Source organism: Meriones unguiculatus, chromosome 8 (assembly GCF_030254825.1).
Source record: "Meriones unguiculatus strain TT.TT164.6M chromosome 8, Bangor_MerUng_6.1, whole genome shotgun sequence".
Taxonomy (NCBI): domain Eukaryota; kingdom Metazoa; phylum Chordata; class Mammalia; order Rodentia; family Muridae; genus Meriones; species Meriones unguiculatus.
Window position 1 is genome coordinate 123411733 of NC_083356.1, and position 23165 is coordinate 123434897.

The window sequence follows — 23165 nt, forward strand, 5'->3', positions numbered from 1 at the left end:
CTCCCTTTGTACCCCACGTCCTTGAGCCCCGTTGGGGAAGGAATTTGCACTATTTCCACTTCTCTTGGAAGAGCTCTGAACAGCCTCCCACGTATTCTTCAGGAACAGCCAAGTTCTGCGTTATGTCACCAGGGAATCCTACGCGCCAAGTGGTTTTCTGACTTCCCCACGGCGCCAGGTTTTGTTTCAGACAAAGAAAAAGAAGGGGGGACCGCAAGTCCTTTATAACAACCGTATTTCGCTTCGTTTAAGAGAAAGATCTGGCACACAGGAAAAAGCCTTCGCTCACACACCCCAAACAAACGAATCAATACACACGTATGTAGACAGGCAGACAGACCGACAGGCATTGCATGTTAGGTGCCTACGGAAGGCAGCTAGAAAGTGGAGTGTATCTGACTGGTTTATGCTGTTTTCTGAAAAACAGATCAAGGAGATAAAAGCAGAATCAAGGTACTTTTGTTGTTGTTGAAAGACGACACTGCTGAGATATTCTATATTAAGGTGTTAAGGGGTGCTGAAGGAAAGGGTAAAAAGAAGGAAAACATCTTCAGAACAAAAATGCAGGCTTGACAAAGAGTGTAGCTGAATATCAAAGACCTGCCTGCTATCACTCTAACACCACTGCAGAGGAATGAGGCTTGCACAATTGGTTGAAGGTTTTCGTTTTGCATTTCGGAGGCAAATTTTAAACACTACTCTAAATTAGGTAAGAAAATGCAAATACAAAGTGAGTTTTTACTCTGATTGTTGTACAGGTACAGTGAAAACAAAGAATGAATGCTTAAACAGGCATGAAACGCCATAAAGCCTTACGGAGCTTTCTCTTTAGCTAATTCCACATGTTTCTTCTTGGTTTGATCCAGCTGGGACTGCGCAGACAGAACTAACTTGGCGAGGGCTTTATTGAAATCTTCACCGTCATCTGCAGGCTTTGAAAAGGGGGAAAGTTAGATTTTAAAAACACAGAACTCGTTCTTTCCGGGGTATTTCTCACAGGTTTACACGAAGCTAGGCAGATTCTCTACACTTTGCAAGCCACATGCTGCCAAGCACAGGAATGAAAGCAGGAGACTTATTCTGAAACAATTCAAATTGATTGACATTTTCATCCTTCCGTATTGCTGAAATTTACACAACACACGCATACACACACATGTATGTGTGTGTGTGTGTGTGTGTGTGTGTGTGTGTGTGTGTGTGTATTTACTTATGCCTGTTACTAATGTTTTTTTCTGGTTGTGGCTGCATTTGAAATTAGCCCCAGAAGCATTTTACTTTTGATGAGTTTTATGTGCAACTGACTCTAAATGTCATCACTTTTATCATGCACTCAGACAGGAGTTTGCCTTTTGAATACTATAGAAAAGCTAAATCGGGCCAGGGTTAGGGCTCTGCTGTTAGAGTGTCTTTGGCCAAATCTGACCAACTCAGTTCTGAGCCTTAGGGAACGTATGTTTGAAAGAGACAATAGACTTCCTCAGGTTGTCCTCTAGCCTCAAGATGCTTGCTGTTCAGCACTGCCAAAACCTAAATAAACGATGAAGATTTAAAAATCTTAAAAAAAAAATGCACAGCTCAGTAGTTTGTGCATCAAAAACTCAAACTCATATTGTTCAGAGGGAGAAAAATAATAACAATACGACTAACCACACCCAGGCCGGTTGCTATGCAGTGATTTGAGGATTGTGGCCCTGGAGCAGGAGCCACCATGTTCTCTTGGGTAAAGAGGTTTCCCGAACTCGTGTGAAAATTTGCGAAGCAGGAACTCTGAGAGGCAAGTTGGGAGCTCAGTATGTTCAGTAATGATGAGTTGTGCTGAATCAGCATGACAAACTGGGCCGTGACCTCCTTCAGCTTAGCTTCAGTCCTGGGGAGAACAGGAAGGACAGCAGCATCTCACTTTCCCCTAATCCACCCATCAGACCTTGGGTCATCTGTCTCCCACGGAGCATCACACACGGAGGAAGGAATTATTTGGAAGCACCTTGTGAAATACTGCCTATTTCACACCATGTTCATAATTTCCTATGTCGTGGGTGTGCCTTTATGGAGAACAGAAATGTTCAAAAGTACTTTTTGTGTCTAGGCTTCCTTTAATGGAAATGCTGGGGGATCAGAGGCCAGGCAAGTTGCCTAGAGGCAACCGATATCCAGGGGAGTGGAGCCTGTTGTCCTCGACACTGTGAGTTTATGCTACAGTATTCTAGAAAACATCCAAGCATTTATATTTCTGGGAGTGTTGACAAGCAAATTTGTAGCAATATAGGTGGATTAATTAAAAACTATCAACAAATTTAGTGAAAAAGAAGTCTAAGAAACCAAGATAAATATGAGAATACTAAAAGAGAACACACCAGTGTATAGACCCATAAAAGGGAAATGTCTTTTTGGATTAGCTTCCTATAACTCGTTCTTACAGTTCATGTATCATCATTGTTTTCCAAGATCATATTTTCTGGGTAGCTTTTATATCCATGAAATTATTTTGTTAAAATGCGCTTTTGTAACAGATGGTTAAGGAGTTAGACTAATGTTCTACACAATTCTTGGGCTTGACTCACTCCCTCAGTCTATGTGATTGATGGAGTTTGATAAAGTTTTCCAGCATCATTCCATCATTACGTGTTTGAATCTTCATTTCAGAGATTTCTCTTTCCAGATGTTGAATTCTGAGTTCCAGCTGGCTCATTACTGAAGTAATATAATTTTCTCTGAAACTGTTTAAAAGTTCCTGACCTGCTTGTGTCTGAAAAAAAATTCAAAAGGATTGAGAAGATAACATTTTAAATAATCACAATATCAATAGCAGTGCATTATGTTTCTGTAGTTCTAGCCAACAATTTAGCTGAAAATTAAAAGGTGTTAAAAATAGTGGACTGTGAAGTAGTTACCGTCCTTATTTACTGTATTTAATCTAAATTTTAAAAAAGTGATTCATTATTGTGCATGCGCATCTAATTTCAGTTGCTTAAGTCTGAAAGAGATTTGAATATTTATGTATCAATACATAATTATGTATTTTCTTTTTGCTCAGTAAGTAAAAACAATAGGATGATGAAACAATTCTCAGGACTGTTGGGGTTGATCCACAAGCCAGAGGATCTTGAACACAACTGCCCTTTCTTTGTCTTACATTGTATGGGGAAAGCAGCCTGTCAAACTACAGTGCTTTTACATATCACACTAGCTGCCTGTAAGACTGGCAAGTCCAGTGACTGTGTTCTAATTAATGGAGCTCCTGCAGCCACCAGAGAGGTCAGTCGTGAAAGTCATCCCTCACCTGAGAGGAGACTGTTTAGCAGCTGCAGGAGCCTAGCTATAACCATGTAAGGAAGCCATTCGTGGAAGCAATGACCCTGATGCACTGAAGGTTTCACAATGGGATACTGTGGTGTCCATTCCTGTAAACATGCATGAATGGCTGAATTCTGCTCTTTTTCATAAGTAGTTATGAACCTTTCAAAAGATGTTTACAAATTAGCATCCAGGAGTATATACACCAATCCTTGCCAAAGGTGGACTCTAAAGTCCTTGAAAAGCTAATAAATAAAAGTAAATTTAAACAAACAAACAAACAATGATTTCTGAACTTGTAACACTAGGGAAATCTGTTCTCTTCTATAGTACCACTTGACCTAGCAGCCATTTCTTTATTTCATCAGCCATTAATTCCTTTTTTCAAGATTCCGAAGAGAAAAACCACATTTCTTGGGAACAATAGTGAACTCTGTCATTAACTCTCCAAAGTTGCTGTAATGAATCCTACAGACTCACTGTCAGGTTCATATTCTAAGATAAATTCAGAAATGTACATAATGTTAAATTTCTCAGAAGATTAAAAGATTAGTAAAATATAATAGTGTTCAAGCAAGATTCTGTACATCAATTTCCAGCACAATTTTTTTTTGTCAGAGCAGGAAATTGTAAAAATTAAAGTGTTTATTATTGAATGAACTGAGTAAAACGCTGTATATTTAAAACTTTGGTTTAAAACTACTGTAATCCTATCCATTACCACATTACTATCAACATAATTATATGGGATTTGGTCAACTTCTTTATAATCAAGAGGATTGGCATTAGTGTTAACAATATGGATACTGCAAACATCTTCAGTTGTCAGAATTCCGTTATCACCTACAATATTCCTACATCCTAAAACTAGAGAAAGAAGATGTCCACCTCAGCTCGGAAGAAATTAATAAAAGGCTGACTTACCAGATGGCCAGTTCTTGCCAAATTTTTTTCTTCACTTGGTAGTTTTATCTCGAGCTGTTCTATTGTCTCTGATTGCTTTCTGATGGTTTCTATTAACTTGGAAACTTCCTCTTCAACCCTAGAAGGTATCAATCACTCTGAGGTTAATTGTCAAATTAGCAAAAATTTGCCGGCTGCCATCTTGCATTTCCACGTGTGTGTGTGCCTTATCTCAGCTCTTCTGCCTGAGACCCCCCTGAGCGCGAACCCTAGCCCCCTGCATGGACAAGATGAAAGAAACTATCATGATCACGAACCAGGAAAAACTCGCCGAACTGCAGGCACAAGTGCGCATTGGTGGGAAAGGAACTGCTCGCAGAAAGAAGGTAGATCTCAGAACAGCCACAGCAAATGATTTAAAAAAAAGCCAAAACAAAACAAAACAAAACAAAACAAAACAAAACAAAATGCAGTTTTTCTTAAAGAAGTTAGGGGTAAAGAATATCTCTGCTATTGAAGAGGTGAACATGTTTCCAAGCCAAGGAATACTGACCCATTTTAACAACCCTAAAGTTCAGGCGTCTGTGGTAATAAATGCCTTCACTGTTACAGGCCCCGCTGAGACAAAGTGGCTCACAGAAATGCTTCCCAGCATCCTGAGCTAGCTTGGTGCAGACAGTCTGCCGAGTTCAAGGAGATTGGCTGAAGCCCTGCCCAAACAATCTGCGGGTGGAAAAGCACTGCTTGCTGCTGGAGAAGATGATGATGATGATGATGAAGTTCCAGATCTGGTGGAGAATTTTGATGAGGTTTTTAAGAATGAGGCAAACTGAACTGAGGCAACTTCTGAAAAAGGTGACTCTTGGAGAGGTCACAGGGGCTGCTATTTTTATATCATGTCTGCTTTTTAAAATTCTTTTGTTTAAAAAAAAAAGAATAGGTAAGTTGAGGACCTCCACGCACTGCCAAAAAAACAAAAAACAAAACAAAACAAAAACATTCTTTTGTTTATGGATCTTATAAAATCTAGCTCACCAATATTTTTAAGCCTAAGCCCCCGGGACACCGCAGCTCTTTTCAGTTTTTGCTTATACAAACTTCATTCTTTGTAGCAAACTAAGCTGAAGAAGCCTGGGAATAAAGTTTTGAAAACATTAATAAAATTCTTTGCCTGGTAAAAAAAAATTAGCAAAAATTTAAGAAACATTTGAGTCTGAGTCTGATTACATATAATTCCGATGAAATGTTTGAAAGGTAGGTGATTTGGCAAATGCATCTTATTTCCCTCTGGTTTTGTACTCACGTGAAGAATGGAATAGTGTGAGCAATTAGACATTAGTCCTTTCTTCGTTTTGTTGGAGATTGAACCCAAGGCTATGGCTTATGTCATTCACATTCTTCTAACTCTGAGCTGCTTCCAAAATCCTAAATGCTAGTTGGAAATTCTCTTTATAGATGGTTGTGAGCCATCATGTGGTTGCTGGGAATTGAACTCAGGACCTTTGGAAGAGCAGCTGGTGATCTTAGCCTCTGAGCCATTTCTCCAGCCCTAAACTATTCCAGAAAATAGAAACAGAAGGAGCATTACCAACCTCTTTCTATGAGGTCACAGTCAGCTTGGTACCTCAAATGCACAAAGACCCAACAAAGAAAGAGAACTTTAGGCCAATCTTGCTTATTAACACCGATGCAAAAATACTCAATAAAATACTTGCAAACTGAATCCAAGAACACATTAAAGGTATCATCCACCACGACCAAGTGGGCTTCATCCCAGGCATTCAAAATCCTACATGCATATTTTAAATGATGCACGGAGGACTTTCCTAGCTCGAAACAGATACATGTATCATGAAGGTTGTGCTTCCTGTATTGTATGCTCATTTATATTATAAATATAAACGATTAAGTGCTTTTAAGGACTACTTTAAATCGTACTTTCGCAGGTGTTCCTTCGTCATGTTGCCGCTGTCTTCAGCCTCTGTCTCTCGATGCCATGCTTCTTGCAACTAGCAGAAAGAGAAAAAAATGGGGCCCATTAATCCGTTCATCAACGGCTCCTGTACTGAAATTCTGCAGGAAAACATAGAGACACCCCACATATCATCCACGCTACTTTGTGTTCTTCCTCAGGGCTGAGGGAAGTGTCTGCTGCAACAGGGACCCCAGGGCTCGCAACTTCGGTCTCTCAAGAGAGAGTTTGTTGACTATGATCTTGACGTGAAACATATTATCCTTGCTTTTCAATTTGCAATCTTTTTTTTGAGATAGAATCTCACCATGTGATTTGAGCTGACCATTAACTCTGCTTGTACTTAATTCCCTTTTGCCAGAGTCAAGTTATATATGTCACACTCAGAATTTGAAATGAAAAATAGTTTTGGAAATTAAAATTGACAAAATTTGGTGCTATAGAAAAAAAAATCCAAAGATATGCTTGGAGCACTTTGTTTTTAGATTCAGAGCACCTCTTCATTAACTATAAATTGAAAATCTTTGCACATATGAATAGTAGGGAAATACATCAGTTTCTCATTGGGTAACCAAGTGCTTCATGGAAGCAGGTAAGAGGCCGAGTGGTTACAGAGATGTCCCAATGCCTCAATTTATAGGTCCGTTATTACTGGCCATGTATTTTGAGGAAGTTAACTTTCCCCACCTCAGTTTCCTGATCTGTAAAATCGAAATAGTAATATCTAACTCAATGGAACATTGCACTAGGAAACTATGTACTAGGAAGCTTCCAGGAGTGTGGAGGCAACAGTCGTCCACCTTTGCTGTTAGCTTTAGCATCATGGTTGAGTTAGATGTTCTACCAGAATTTGGTTTGGAGAAGAGCACATGGGAAGGGAAGAGGTCTTACACACAGGTGTGTGGTACCATGCTTCATCGAAAGGGACAGGAATGGGAATGTGAGAGCATGAGCACATCTCAGAACCTCGTCAAACACTCAGAGGTCCCATTAGCCAAAATTCGCGTCTCACCCACAGTAAGTTACAGCTCACTCCCTTTCAGTAGTAGACTGCCATGCTTCAGTGGCTGGCCCACTCCTGCACGCCTGTGAGCAGCAACTCTTGGACTGAGTGTGGCGTTACTTAAAATGACAACAATAAAAAGGCATGGACGCTAGACAGATGGCTTAGCGATTAGAGCCCTAGCTTCTTTTCAGAAAGACCTGAGTTGTTTTCCCAAAGCCCAAGTAACTAAGCTCCAAGGAGTCTGACATCTTCTGACTTGTGCCATCAGGACATGCAAGTGTGGAGACACAGACACAAACACACATGCATGCATGCATGCACAGACACAGGCATACATACAAACACACACACACACACACACACACAAATAACAAAAATTAATCTTTAACCACAAAAGGACATGATGTTTGGAGGGAGATGTGTTTGGGGAGAGCTGGAGAGGGGAATGAGTGTGGGTGTGATCAAAATACATTGCATACATGAATGGAATCCTCAAAGATTAAGCAAAACATATAACACTAATAAAATTAAACAAAGTTCTCAAAATTCTTCAGTGTAAGCAAACATGCTTACAGACTTTTAACATCTAGATAGGACACCTTTCAATTAAAAAAATACTCAAAGTAACATTTATGTGGCGGAGAGACTCACTTCCCATTCCTTCATTTGGAAAACGTATGTTAAGCAGGAGTTGAGGGCCAAGATTTACAAAGAATAATATGTAAAGGGAAAATATCAGAAGTTAACTTAAACAGATGCAGCGCACTTCTACGCCACCTGCCAATGTTTTGCCTGTGCAATAGAGGCCACATGAAATGGTCAGTCTTAATGGTACCGCAGACACCTCAAGTTCATGGGAGCAAATGCTTCTGATGTTCATACTATGCTGAAAATTCCAAGCTGCCTATAGCCCTGTCAGGTTCTTATCCTGAAGCAAAACAGAACTCACTGTAATCAACTGAGCAAAGGTTATAGGTCACAGTATTTAAACACGTTTAGAAGGAGGATTTTTTTAACCAGCAAACTTACCTTATTCATATCATTTCTGAGATGCCTCAATTCCAAATCTTGTGCTATAAGGCACATTTTGAGTTTTTGTTTTTCTCTTTTATGTTTCTCTTCTTTTTCAGTTAACTGCTTCTTAATTTTTTCATAGAAATAATGAGCATTTCTTTGTTGTGCTTCTTGTTTTCCAGCCAAACTGCAAATTGAACAGGATGACATTAAAAGTTCATTTTGGCAAAAAGTGAGTTAATTTTATTATCCTATACTATTATGTATTTTTCCTTTACAATGACATCTATACTGTCACACTTTAATCTCTCCAAAGGATATGTGGACTAGGAAGATTAAAAGCAAGGACTATTTGGGAAACTGAGCAGTCTTTGTTACTAGCAATTCTGTGATCTTCAACATTATTCAGTAAAGTGAAAAGCTGAAAATTACACATATATTTTGTTGCTGAATGCTATATTATTGTCTTTCTTAAATACTAATAATGAGCTGTTAGAATTAACAGAAAAATGAAGCTTCTCATTGATGCTTAGGAGAAAAAAAAACCCAGTATGGACAAATAATCCAATTGCTTCCTCAAAGGCACCATTCGCAATACAAATTAAGCTTACACACACTCATGTACACACACACACACACACACACACACACACACACACACTCACGTCCCGAGCAATTAGACTAGAGAAATAATTTAAAGAGTTGAAAATAGGAGTTGAAAATAGGAAAGGGAGATGTCAAAATGTTTACCAACGATTCTATCCTCCGTGATTCTAAATAAACACCAACCCTGAAATCGGTCAGCCAATCATTGAACAAATAGGCTAATGAACCTAATAGACATTTCTCAAAATGAGAAACATAAAGAAGTCCATCAGCTAGCGCAGCACTTAAAATGTTTCCCTAGAAATCTGTGGCCAGCGTTAACCATTCACACCCCTTTAGCATAAACATTCATACCCCACACCAACGAGATCTACTTGCTGCTCTTCATTTTCATATCTGAGCTGCAATTTCGCTTTTCTTCTTTCTCGCGGCTTCTTCGCCACTTTACTAGCTTGGTTTTTCAGGTTCTTCCTTTTTTCTATAAGCAATTCTGAGTGGCGTCGGTTACGTTCTATTATCATCTTGTATGAATGAACTGCATCCTGGATTCCCAAAAGTTTTCCAGAATCTACATCAAGAAGGAGTGGGTTGAAATTATATGCATGAGCACTTTCTGTACACAGAGGTTTCTGCTTTTTCATACTCTGTCATTCATGGCGAGCAAATGCAGGCTGGGTGGCCACAGTCTGGAATACATTATACTTTATTTAGTTCAAATCTGGTGGAGAAGACAGATAAGATGACCGTTAGGAATTCAGATGTCTGCTATGCCAAAGCAGAGTCCTAGGGTTCCATAGAGTATATCTTGCACTGTGCACAGAAAGATTTTTCCATAAGAGATTCCCACACTAATAGTCTAAGGAGGAGCAGTAAACATCTGTTTGGAAGGTGAAGAATGTCCTATCCAATCCAGACAATGGGCTGGACTTTGCTGCAATGTCCTCTTCAGGCAAAGAGGAGAAATATACTCCGATTTATAGCACTATTACAAACAGAAGTAAAGCACCACGAAGAACGTAAAAGCTGGAAGACAGGGAGCAGGGCTGTAACATGAATAGGTCCACAGTACTCAGTAACTCACAACAGCTCTAGTTACCTGTAAAGACTTGCTCAAGATTGAGCTATAACCTAGAACCTCTGCTCAGATGTAGCTCAGTAACCAATTGGTTTCCCATAGTGAGGGGAACAAGGACTATTTCTAACAGGAACTCAATGACTGGCTCTTTGACCTCCCCACTCCCCAAGGGAGGAGCAGTCCTGTTAGGCCACAGAGGAGGGCTTTGCAGCCAGTCCTGAAGATACCTGATAAAACAGGATCGGATGGATGGGGAGGAGGTCCCCCCATCAGTGGACTTGGAAAGGGGCTCGGTGGAGATGAGGGAGGGAGGGTGGGATTGGGAGGGAATGAGGAAGGGGGACATGGCTGGGATACAGAGTTAATAAAATGTAACTGATAAGAAAAAAATAAAATTAAAAAAAAAGAGTATAAAAAAAAAGATTGAGCTTGGCAGCATTCCTTCACGGATGAAGAAGAGTCCCATGTGGCCCCAGTGTTTTCTGAGGAGCTACTGGCTGTTAATGGCTGCTGAAGGAAAGGAGGAGTCATTTTTCTGCAAGGGTGTATCTACAGCATTGTCCCAGGCTTTAGTAAAGAGCCCTGTATCCATGCTCATTCCAGAAAACTTAACTAAATGTAGTCAGTCATATGAAAATAGAAAGGAAATTTGTTGGGAAGAAGGGATTCAGAGAAGTGGGAAGGCCATGAAGGAGGCTAAAAAGGAGGTGAATATAATTAAAATACATTATACACATGCATGCAATTGTCAAAGAAGAAATACATAGAAAAATTGCAAGCAAACGAAATACAGCAAACAAATTATGAGGCGATGTGTTTCAGGCATGGAGACTATTTATCTTTGATAAGTAAATAAGTCTCCCTTGCTAATGTCTGGTTCCCTGCCATGAAAGGTTATTCAGGCCAAAACATAAGAGCAAGCTGGTGCCAGTCAAACAGGATAATTGCACATAGAGGGCTGAAACTTGATCTTCATCTCTCATCCTGCACAGCGTTTAACTCCAAATGCATCAAAGACCTCAACATAAGATCTGACACCCTAAATCTGATAAGGGTGAAAATAGGAAATATGCTTGAACTTATTGGCATAAGAAAGGCATTTCTGAACAGGACCGTGATAGCTCTGGGATTAAGACCAAAAAAAATTAATAAACAGGAACTAATAAAACTAAAAAGTTTCTGTACAACACGGGACAGTATCATTTCAGCAAAGAGGGAACTTCCGGGATGAGAAAAATTATTTACTAGCTATATATATGGCAGATGGTTAGCATCTAGGATATACAAAAAAAAAAAAAAAACTAAAAGAAAAAATATCAAGAAAACAAACAACCGAAGTGAAAAATGGGACATGGGTCTGAAGAGATAGATCAGTGGTGAATACATTTGCTGATTTTTTGAGGTTCAAGTCCCAGCTCCCACATAGTGGCTAACAACCATGCTTGACTCCAGTTCCAGGGCATCTACTGCCCCTTTGTGGCCTTTGTGGGCACCATACATAAATGTGGGGCATCGTGACACATGTAGGAAAGAGTATTGACACACACACAAAAAAAAGTTTAATGAAAATGAGTTCTCAAAAGAAGAAATACAAAAGGCTAATAAACATTTTTAAATGTCCAACATCATTAGCCATCAATGAAACACAAATTAAAACTACTTTGAGATTTCATCTTACTTCACTTAGAATGGCAATAATAATAATAATAATAATAATAACAACAACAACAACAACAATAATAATAACACAAATGCTGGCATGGATGTGGGAGAATAGAATACTTACTGCTGGGATGAATGCAAACTGGTATAACCAGTATAGAAATAAGTGTGGAAAGTTCCTCAAAAAATTAAGAGTGAGAAGGAGAAAACAGGAAATAGTACAGGGGCTTACCACAGAGGGCCTCTGAAAGTACTCTACCCATCAGATGCTGAGACTTATAACCAAACTTTGGGCAGAGTGCAGGGAATCTTATGAAAGAAGGGGGAGATAGTAAGACCTGGAGGGGACAGGAGCTCCATAAAGAGGGCAACAGAACCAAAGTATCTGGGCACTGGGGTCTTTTGTGAGACTGATACTCCAACCAAGGACCATTCATGGAGATAACCTAGAACCCCTGCTCAGATGTAGCCCATGGCAGCTCATTATCCAAGTGGGTTCCCTAGTAAGGGGAACAGGGACTGTCTCTGACATGAACTCAGAGGACCTCCCCTATCAGTGGACTTGGGGAGGGGCATAGGAGGAGATGAGGGAGGGATGGTGGGATTGGGAAGGAATGAGGGAGGGGGCTACAGCTGAGATACAAAATGAAGAAATTGTAATTAATATAAAAAATAAAAATTTAATTTAAAAAATTAAGAGTGGATCTCCTATATGATTCAACTATAATGCTCTTGGGCATATACTCATAATACTCTATATTCTACTATAGAAATACAGTATCGTCAGTGTTTATTGCTATTTTATTCACAATAACTGGGAAATAAAAACAAACCAAGATGTCCACCAACTAATTACTGGGTAATAAAAATATGGTAAATTAAATATTATTCAGCTATTAAAAATATACATTTCATAGGAAAATGGATGTAGGTAGAAAGAATCACCATGAGTGAAGTAACCCAGATTTACAAATGTCACATGTTTTTTCTTGTCTGTGAATGCTGGCTTTGAATCTTCAACTAGATGTGTTTCATTTGGAATACCCAGAAGAGTCAAGAAAGTATTGAGGAACCATGGTGGGTGGAGGGGCCTTCAAAGGGGGCAGAGAGAAAGCAGAGGCATCAGGTTTAAAGGGCACTAACGGAACAGGAAGGGTTCAGTTGGGATGGGGAGTGGGAGGATAGAGGGGTCATACTGGGAGTTAATAAAAACACTATAGACATTAAAACTTCATATGGAAATATTTACCAGTGTAGAAGCTTTTATGTCGGGAGCCGCATTCGCCATTACGAGATGGCGCTGGCTTCCTGCTTCCTGGTTCTTCTTGCTAGAACTCGCCTTACAGCGGCGCATGCGCCACAATATGCTAATACGGATTTGAGTGCTCTCCCTATCAGAGAACACATGCTAATTGGGTATTGTGCGGAGCACCAATCACAGACGAGCACGCCGCCCTGCAGGCTATTTAAGCAGAGCGCGCTTGGGGTTTGGGGTCCTTCTCCATCTACCTACAAGAGCTCTACAATAAAGATTCTGCTGGACAAATCTTCGGTTGCCGCGTCTTCCTTATCGGCGAAGGATTGCACGCGACAAGTGGTGCCGAAACCCGGGAACCGCCGACCCCGGGCAGAGGAACGACTCGAAGGACCCCCGACTGCTCGTCGGAGGAAGATTCAAGCCAGCAGAGTGAAAAGCTGCAGCACTTTTCAGCAAGGTATGATTTCTGTGGTCTGGTGTATTCCGTTTCTCGTTGTTAGTTTCGTTTTTGTTTTACTGTGTTGTCTGTGTCTTAATTGTGGGAAACGGGATAAAACTTGCATCTGTCCTTTTTGCAATTTTGAATAATTGGCCATAAGACTCAGGTAGATAGCTGAGCCGCCGCGCTCTCCCCTGTAGATAAAGGAGCTATGGGTAACCAACCAACTAAACCGATTTTGGAAGCAGCGCAGGCGCTGCTGAAGCAAAAGGATTTAAAAATCCCTGACAGGGTGTTGCGGAACTTTCTTAAGGAGGTTGATCGAGTGGCTCCCTGGTTTGTGGTCTCTGGGTCCCTTTCTAAAAGATCGTGGGATAAATTAGGAGGAGATTTGACACGAGAGAAAGAACAGGGGACCCTGAAACCAGGGGTGTGGCCACTATACAAACTGTTAAAATCTTGCATTAAGGATGAAAGATGTAAGGAAAAAATCAGGGAAGGCCAACGGGCATTATCAGACCACCAAGATAGTCTATCAGAAGCTAAAAAGGGAAAAAAGGCTAAGCAGAAAGAAAGCCAATAAAAAAAAAATAAAAGGTAAAGATAAGCTAGCTGAACTTAAAAAAAGGGCAAAGCAACTTGCAAAGAAGAAAGAAGAGCTCGAACAGCGAGCAAAAAACTTAAAGCTGTTACAATATCATCCTCTTCCGAGGAGGAGACGTCCTCCAAAAGAGAGGATCAGCAAGAGTCATCTGACTCTGAGGAAGCAGGGCTTGATCCTGCTGAACAAGCAGACCAAATATGAATCAAAAAGATATGGCCCAAACCCTCCTCCGCCTTATGCGCCAGGGTATGGTGCGACAGTGCCTCTGCTTGAGGAGAAGAGCCAGAGTAAAGATAAAGGAAAGGTTAAGACTTCTAACTCGCTGAAAGGCCCGGATCCTATTTTAATAAGATCCAGGGGAGCTGTCTGTGTTTTTCCACAGGAAGAAAACAATCCATTCTGGGTACCGGAGTGCCTCACGCAAAAGCTCGTGACAGCTAAAGATGATCTTTCAACAGACACACCTGCTACTGCTTAAAGAATCAAGGACAGCGAGGAGGACCACTAATTCTACTCGAGTGGATTCATTGCCCACAGACTGGCTTTACCCTGGGTTTCTTCTGCCTTTTCTTACTTCAGATTGGGTGGGGGTGGGAATGTAACCTTGGTTGCAGGACTGCTCCTCTGTTTTTGGTTGCTTCGCAAGTTCAAAAGACAACAACATGCAAAGAATGTGGCCATAGTTCAGGCTATGCTGGCTGTCGAACAGGGAACATCCCCTCAAGTCTGGTTAAACATGCTTAGCCGTTGAGACACTGTCAGAACTCATGGCACTCCTGACGGGCACAGGTTCCCATTGCACCGGGATGCTGTTCTGATCAGACCTTTGCATCTCCCAGGGCTCAGGTTCCCATTGCACGGGGTTCAAGGTGCAAAGGGTCTCTTATACTATGTAACCTCCTCGATCGCTTATACTGTTGAGTCAGTGAGCTGATCGGAAATCTCATAGTGTACCGTTTGGCTTTGCTTGTAATTTTTAAGAAAGGGGGAGATGTCGGGAGCCGCATTCGCCATTACGAGATGGCGCTGGCTTCCTGCTTCCTGGTTCTTCTTGCTAGAACTCGCCTTACAGCGGCGCATGCGCCACAATATGCTAATACGGATTTGAGTGCTCTCCCTATCAGAGAACACATGCTAATTGGGTATTGTGCGGAGCACCAATCACAGACGAGCACGCCGCCCTACAGGCTATTTAAGCAGAGCGCGCTTGGGGTTTGGGGTCCTTCTCCATCTACCTACAAGAGCTCTACAATAAAGATTCTGCTGGACAAATCTTCGGTTGCCGCGTCTTCCTTATCGGCGAAGGATTGCACGCGACACTTTTACACACACACACACACACAGAGAGAGAGAGAGAGAGAGAGAGAGAGAGAGAGAGAGAGAGAGAGAGAATGGAGTTGCCCTTTAACAGAAGAACTGTACCCTACTAGATAGACACTGCAGACTGACAAATATAAAGCCCAGTGCCAGGAATGGATTAACTCTTTTGGAACTATTGGCCAGTGAGGTCTCATAGACCACAAAAACATTACAAGCTATTGTCAATGCTATAATTGTCCTTCAGTATTTGGCAGTGAGGTGCCTTTTTCTGCAGACATCATGAAGTTGAGTCATGGAACATGGAGAAACCAAGCAAATACTGTCCTGGAAGATTAATCCCTACTGTCTAGCTCTTATAGTGTTGGAAGGTACTATGCATGCTTCCAGGGGAAGCATGCTTACCCCGAGAGCTGCAAATAACACCCTGCCTAGTAAGACAAGCCTGGCAGTGCGCTCATGGCACGAGCAGCATGGAAGCAACCACTCGCTCTATGGATTTAAGCCTTATCCCACAAGAGGAAGCCCACTTCTGGTACTGTTTCTGGGTTATGAACCTGTGGCTAGAAAGTCCATCGGCCTTAGGGGAGACCCTACTGTTACTTTACTAACTAGACACAGTGTTAAATCTTTTCCCAAGAACTTATCATTATACCTATAAATTAACACATTTCTCAACTCCCCTGAAATGTGTAGAAACATATGTTAACTGGTTTAAAGTTGTATATATTGTGGCTGTAAACAAATCCGCTACAAACAAAAGGTAGCAATGTTTTAAAAATTTATTTGTGGTTTGGCTTGCTTTTCTGTTTGTTTGTTTGTTTTTGTTTTTAAGGAAGGGTTTCTCTGTGTAGCCCTGGTCGTCCTGGAACTACATCTGTAGACCAGCCTGGCCTCAAATTCAATGATCCACTTGCTTCTGCCTCCTGAAATCTGGGATTAAAGGCATCTGTCACCACCGCCTGGCAAAATGTTGCAATTATTAGAAAAAATTTTTAAAAATTTTCACTGAAAAGATGGAAATTGAAAAAGACGTCAGAAGATGAAGAGAATGCTCATATTTGCATGATAGAATTTTATTATGAGGCAGATGTATCCTGAAAATGACTTATAAAGTAGTCCAATGTTTTCCAAAACCTCAATGAAATTTTTAACCGCATAAGAAAAAAATCAGAATTCACAAGGAATACAAATAGCCAATGTGCAGTGTTAATGCTACTCACAGTTATGCTACAGAGACAGAGCAGCATGGCACCCAGGAATGCCCCTTACCTTACTTTGAATACAGTTTCCAAAAATTCCTTGGTGAAAAGCCCACCTCTTCGAAAATGTGCAGGAGAAATAGTATGTTAACCGTCATCCCTCTGCCTCACACTGTGCCAAAAATCTAAATAGATAAAAGTCCTCAATGGGAAACCCCAATCCAGAATTTGAAGATTGCCCCAGCATTATGCCAAAGGCCTTACACTTATGCAATGGTCTTACCTTTGTAGTTCATTTGAAGTTGGTCAACAATCATCAATATATTGTCATAATCAGGCAAATCATAATCCTCAGAGAGCGATTCAGATAACTGGTGATCATTCACAGCGTCTATGTGTTCTACAGCCTGTAAAATAAAACAATATCATGTTGAAAAGTCCTCAGATACTTATACTACATGGTAAATGTAGCAATGTATTATCTGTGTATCTTTTTATGATTAGAAAATTCTTACAGATATGCAATGAACTGATTTTTCAAAGATTATCAATGGCTAGTCTTCATCATTGACTGTTTAGTTTAAATTTCAACAGATAACAAACATTTCTAGACCTTTTCACTTTAGTCTTTATCATGCATTTCACACATATTTTGCAATATTTCACTTCCTTTGTAAATTATTTTGAGTAAGACATTGTTTTCAATTTATTTTACAGTACCTTATTTTTTTCATCAGATGTTTTCTTATTCAGCCTACAAAGAAGACAAAAGTTTCTGTTCAACATTGAAATATGAAAAAAGATAATATTGAAAACTATATTTATAGAAAACATACATATATTTGTCCTACTCAGAAATTCACAAATTATTTCAAATATGATGAGCTTCTACACATGAGATTCAGTTAATGTAACATTAAGAAACAAAACATACTACTACTAAAAGTATACAGATAATTCTGAGCACTTTCTGACAGCAAATGCAACAAGAAAATATGATATTCCTAGTTTTATTTTATGAAAAGGAATATGTTGACTTTTGTTATTGTCATTTTTTATACAAATCTTTATAGATGCTAACCCCAATTAAAAAGTAATAATCAAGTCTTCAAAGAAGGGTAACTCCCATCTTGTAGGGAAGATGGGAGTTAGCTGGTTTGGAGACTCCACTGTAATCTAAATTCAGTTTAATTCTCACAACAATTATGTGAGGTAGATGACAGTATCTTATAAAGGAAAAGACTAGGCTAAGAAAAGACCAAGGCACTTGACTAAGTGCAAGAAGAATGTCAGTGGTGTATCATTCCCTTCAGGGCCCCCAGGGCTCAGTATTTTAGATTCTGTTGGTCTTCTTTTGGAGCTCCTATCCCCAACCAAGGACCATGCTTGGAGAGGACCTAAAACCTGGGCTCAGATGTAGCCCATAGCCTCAGTCTCCAAGTGGGCTCTTAAGTAAGGGGAGCAGGGGTTTTCTCTGGTCTGAAATCAGTGGCTGGTTCTTTGATCACCTCCCCCTGAGGGGGGAGCAGCCTTGCAAGGCCACAGAGGAGGACAATGTAGCCAGTCCTGATGAGACCTGATAGGCTAGGGTCAGATAGAAGGGGAGGAGGACCTCCCCTATCAGTGGACTAGGGGAGGGGCATAGAGGAGAAGAGGGAGGGGGTGGGATTGGGAGGAGATGAGGGAGGGGGCCACAGCTGGGATACAAATTGAATAAATTGTAATAAATGATAAAAAAAGAAAGAAAAATACAATGCCAGTGGCACGTTGAATTCAAACCCAGGAATGCTGGCTACACATGTTTCTTACTATGGTACATAAATTTATATTGTTTTTCTGGTTATAATTATAAGTAATTTCTCAACTTTCAAATATTTAAAACATTAAAAAGCCTAGATATATAGGCAATTTTGGAAATCTACATTCAATAAACATAGGGTTTATTTTTCTAAAGACATTTCTCAACAAGTGTATTTTTCTATTTACGTACTTATGCCTGCATTAAACAAATACTTATGGAGTGTATGGTGCATGCCAATAAAGTTGTTAATAAAAAAGAAGTAAGGATTTTATACTATAGAACTTCATAATCCAAAAGCAACAACCTATGCTGTATTACTTTTGTATTAAACAATTACAAATTGTTCAGCTTTTCTGCAGAAAACAGCTATTAGACTGATATATCCAATATTTTGCAATACCCTATAAAATGATAAAAACATAGCTATGATAATTCTGGCAAAGGAACAAATGAGTTATTAGGATGTATTTACTATGATTCATGCTATTTGGATGTTTTTGTTACATAAAACTTTAAAATATAGTACATGAGAGCTTTAATATTAGATAATCATTTTAATGAACAGTTACATTATATTATTGCATTTCTGGGCCAATTCAGAATGAATAACCAATTTCCATAAAATATAGAATAATCAGTATTTTAAAGAACTTTTAGCCTACTATAAATCTAATATGTTATATTAAAATATGAAATATTCTAATCTAATGAAGACCCAATTAAATTCAATAAACACAGTCTCAACTGGGTGATTTGAAATAACATGAAAATACCCTCTAAAAATTTCCATTAAGCATCTTTAGATGTGGAGGAGAAACTATAGAGCCTGGAGAGATGGTTCATCAGTTAAGAGCACATAATGCTCTTTCAGAGGATATGAATTTCGTTTCCAGCCCCCATATCCGGGGAATCACAACTGGCTGTAACTCCCTTCCCATGGGGTCTGATACTTGTGGCTTCCTCAAGTACTTGTACTCACAATACATATCTCAAAGAGATACACATACTGAGAGTAATAAAACCTATTAAAAATGGCTCAGTGGTTAAGAATACATACTGCTCTTCCAGAGGACTCGAGTTAGATTCTAAGCACCCACATCAGGCAGCTTACAACTACCTGTAACTCCAGCTCCAGGTGATCCAGTGCCCCTCTGACATTCTTCTTACACACATGCGCACACACACATGCTAATTAAAATGAAAGAATGTTTTTTTTTTAAAAAGAAACTTTATTAAGTTACAGCTTTTTATTTTTTCCCTTTCCTTTTTGCTATTACCTTCAACAGTAAACTTATTCTAAGAAGTTGACAACATTTATCAATACAATCATGGTTCCATAGCATGCTAGTCTTACCATTGCTGCTGCAAAATTTCTGCAGAAAGCAACTTTAGAAAGGAAGAGTTTATTTGGGTCATTGCTGAGCTAGTGGTTTATTAAAAAAGGGAAAGAATGAGGCAGGAGTAGGATATGGCTGATCATAAGATATCTACATTCAGAATTTTTCTTAAGAGTTTTTTTCTTAAAATTTATTGCATTATTTTAAACTATGATATATCAGTGGTTCCATGTACATGCCCGAGTATACCAAATGCATTATGCATTGATTCATTCAAATAAATGTAATGAAACTGGATAAAGTTACAAACTGCCTATTTTTATTTGTCTTTAAGTTAAAATGCAGCCAATACTAGCCAGACACAAGGAAAGAGAAATTTGCACCCAGTTCAAAACATAAATGACAAAGCTATTATAAATCAAGACGATTATCTGAGTATACATATGAAGTTATGTCTGAGCAACAGAGGCCTAGAAGAATGGCACAAAATAGGAGCTACCCAACAACAACAAAAACAACACACATGCACACAAATAAAATGCCGAGAAAACCAATTTACTCAGAGAACAAAATGGAAGCAGAACTGTACGCCACTCATGCGTTTCCTAGGAACTTGGGAGTTGAAAGTGGAGAACCCCCAGAAAAAAGAGGAGATTAATACTACACTAGGCTTAAATGCTGCACTAGAATGCCAGTGTTTATTGCTCATGGAAAATGGCATTAACAGCATTAATAATTCAATTTGGGCTAAGCTTTTTGTTCTGTGTTGGAATATAGTAATACTGGACTTAGTTGAAACATTTAAAATCACAGAAAACATGTACTATGAAGGGGAAAGACAAAGAAAGATCTTGGAAACAAAGTCTTCTTTTATAATGACTATTTGTTGTCATGTACAGTTGAAGATAGCCATGTTGTTTTTTTATCTATCTGTTCACTTCACATTCACGATGATCCCTGGCCTTGGGGAAATGGGGTGCAATAATGAGAATAATTTACAGCCAAAAGAGCTGCTCTGTTGATAACTGAGGGGTACCCTAGTGTACAGGTATAAGTCATTAGTTAGTATTACTGTTAGTATTACTGTTAGTATTACTGTAGTATTACTGTAGTATTACTGTAGTATTGCTGTAGTATCGCTGTAGTATTACTGTTAGCATTACTGTAGTATTACTGTAATATTACTGTTAGTATTACTGTTTCTTTGGCAGAATAAGAATGGTAGGTTCTTCTCTAGGGCTTCTAACTGGTACATTCATAGGTTCTTCGTTCCAGTAATGGTGCCATGTATGGGTTCAGTCTCAAGTGGAATGGGTGTAGTTATTTCCATAACATTTATGCCACTATTGCATATGGGCGTATCTTGCCACGAAAGCAATTATTGTCGTAGCTCACCCAGCTCGCAGCTTGGTCAAGTTAATGATTACCTTTCCATTTTGGTAGCATGCCTTCCAGCACAATGGAAGCTAGCCAAGAGGGATGAAGCTTGAAGGTCAGTATCAGCTTGATTTCTCCGTGTCTTATGGCTCAAGTTATGTAGTATCTTCAGCATAACATCAGCAGTGGTGTAGGATGAAGTGTCTTCAGGAAGACATCACCAGCTGTCTAATTAGAACTAAGAACTGCCTAACAGAATGCAATTCATGCCTGCTGCTGTAAACTTAGTCAAATATTCCTAGCGAGCAATGCTTTTATATGCCAGAGGAGAACTTACTACTGCTATTTTTCTAAACTAATATAATTTCTGTGTGTATTCTAAATACTACGGCCACTGAGGAGTGTAGCTGTCATCCCTCGTTAAAGAATCTTCTTCCTCAAGACACACAGGTTGCTACAGAGATCCACAACTAGTCAAAATGCGGAAAGCAAGACACCATAGGCTGCTACTCTGGCTGGTTTAAATGTCAACTTGCCACACATTGGACGAGGCTGAGTAGGGAGCCTCACTTGAGGAGGTGTCCTGATTGCCTTGACTTATGTGGGAGGGCCTCTCCTGCCCATTCTTATGTGGGCAGCACCCTGATAGGAGCTCAGATTAAAAAAAAAGAGGTATTTCAGGAGAAAGTTTATCCTAGCTTTTCGCTTGTTGGCCTTCCCTCTTGCCATTGAATTGATTTGCCTCATTGTTGCTGCTACTGCTAATGCCTTCATTAACAGTAGAATCAGTAAGTTTCCAAGCTTTTACTGTGGAGAATGGATCAGAGGCTCCTTAGAAACTTTCTGGGATCCAGTGCCAGACTGAGACTACTGAGGTACCCCACCTCATAGACTGAGAGACTACCAGTCGTTGCTCCCTATTGAGGAGCAGATATTCCGAGACTATTCCAATGGCTAAGGCACTTAGCCTTATAGCACCGGGTTCTCAGTGTCTCAGGTGTGATTTGGCTATCATTATTTTAAAACTCAGTAAATTCTGACATACACCAGAATATGTAGATATATATTCTGATATGTATATATCTATATATATCTCCTCTTGGTTCTGCTCTTCTATAAAACCCTGATTAAAGTAAGTGTCTATCCCCAATTAACATATCTGCAGTGTAACCCCTACATCAAAGACATAAGGAACATTGTTAGAAGAGGGGGCAGGAAGATTGTAACATCGAAAAGATGATATGCTAGTTGTGAAAAGGTATCTTCTGGACATGCCTTGGAAGCTACACCCATATTATCTCAGCGAGAGTGTCCAAACCAGGCCTGCATAATGCCACAGCAATTGGCAATCCAATGTGAAGGGAGTGGGTATTTCACAAGGTATTTTGCCCAACGGAAGAGCTATGGGCAATCAATGGTGGCCAAGAGAGGTAGAAACAATTTTTCCCCAGGAACAAGCTTCCTGTTAGGTTAGCCAGTCCCAAGCAGTCAACTGTAAACTCATGTACATGTACCTGTGAACAACAGTAAATGGGCCCAGCAGTACATATATGTAACAATAATTATGGAGAAGTCATGAATTTGAGGAATTGGAGACACTGGAGAAGGAAATGGAGCAGAAAGAAGGATGGGTGGGAGGAATGTAAATACAGTAGTCACTTAGAAAATTTTCAAAAAAGGGGAAAAACTTTAATTTTAAAAAGGCATCTAATTCTAGGGCACTTTCAAAGCAACAATACATATACAAAGTAATTATATTAAAGTATGAATTCTATAGTATGAAAAGTGCATAAAATAAGCTAAATTTACACACTGAGTTCATTTTATATGCTTATGAAAGTACTATGCAAATGTAATGTGCTTCATAACAAAATATGTTTACAAAGGGAACTATATTAAATGGAAAATTCACTGTATTAGTAGTACCTTGTACTTAGCCAAAATGTCACTGAACTAGTCCCTGTGGGCTGAATTTAGCGATTTATTTGCACACAGTTTCTCCCTATCAGCTATCTCTTGTGGTGCTGGGGAACTGAGCCAAGGGCGGTCCTATGCAACCCGAGCACTTTACCACTGAACGGTATTATAATATTTGAAAATACTGACCTGGGGTACGATGATCAATCTTCACTTAGAAAGACAAATGGGATGGACATTGGACGTAGGAGAAAACAAGCAACAGGACAGGAGCCTACCACAGAGGGCCCCTGAAAGACTCTACCTAGCAGTGTATCAAAGCAGATACTAAGACTTATAACTGAACCCTCGGTAGAGTGCAGAGAATCATAAGAAAGA

General features: G+C 39.7%; 1 protein-coding gene and 1 pseudogene across 1 annotated transcript in view; one reads left to right on the forward strand and one right to left on the reverse strand.

Annotated features, from left to right (window-relative positions):
• The window catches only part of LOC110547798 (uncharacterized), a 51051-nt gene that overhangs the window by 9662 nt on the left and 18224 nt on the right, over window positions 1-23165 (reverse strand). The window contains exons 6-15 of the mRNA XM_021635603.2: window positions 19511-19542; window positions 17076-17109; window positions 16639-16762; window positions 9153-9366; window positions 8208-8379; window positions 6139-6209; window positions 4222-4339; window positions 2565-2749; window positions 1651-1870; window positions 817-932 (exon numbers count right to left, since the gene is read on the reverse strand). Of these exons, the coding sequence (XP_021491278.2) occupies window positions 817-932; window positions 1651-1870; window positions 2565-2749; window positions 4222-4339; window positions 6139-6209; window positions 8208-8379; window positions 9153-9366; window positions 16639-16762; window positions 17076-17109; window positions 19511-19542 (1286 nt within the window). The remainder of the gene's footprint in view (window positions 1-816; window positions 933-1650; window positions 1871-2564; window positions 2750-4221; window positions 4340-6138; window positions 6210-8207; window positions 8380-9152; window positions 9367-16638; window positions 16763-17075; window positions 17110-19510; window positions 19543-23165) is intronic.
• On the forward strand, window positions 4485-5033 carry LOC110547801 (transcription factor BTF3-like; annotated as a pseudogene).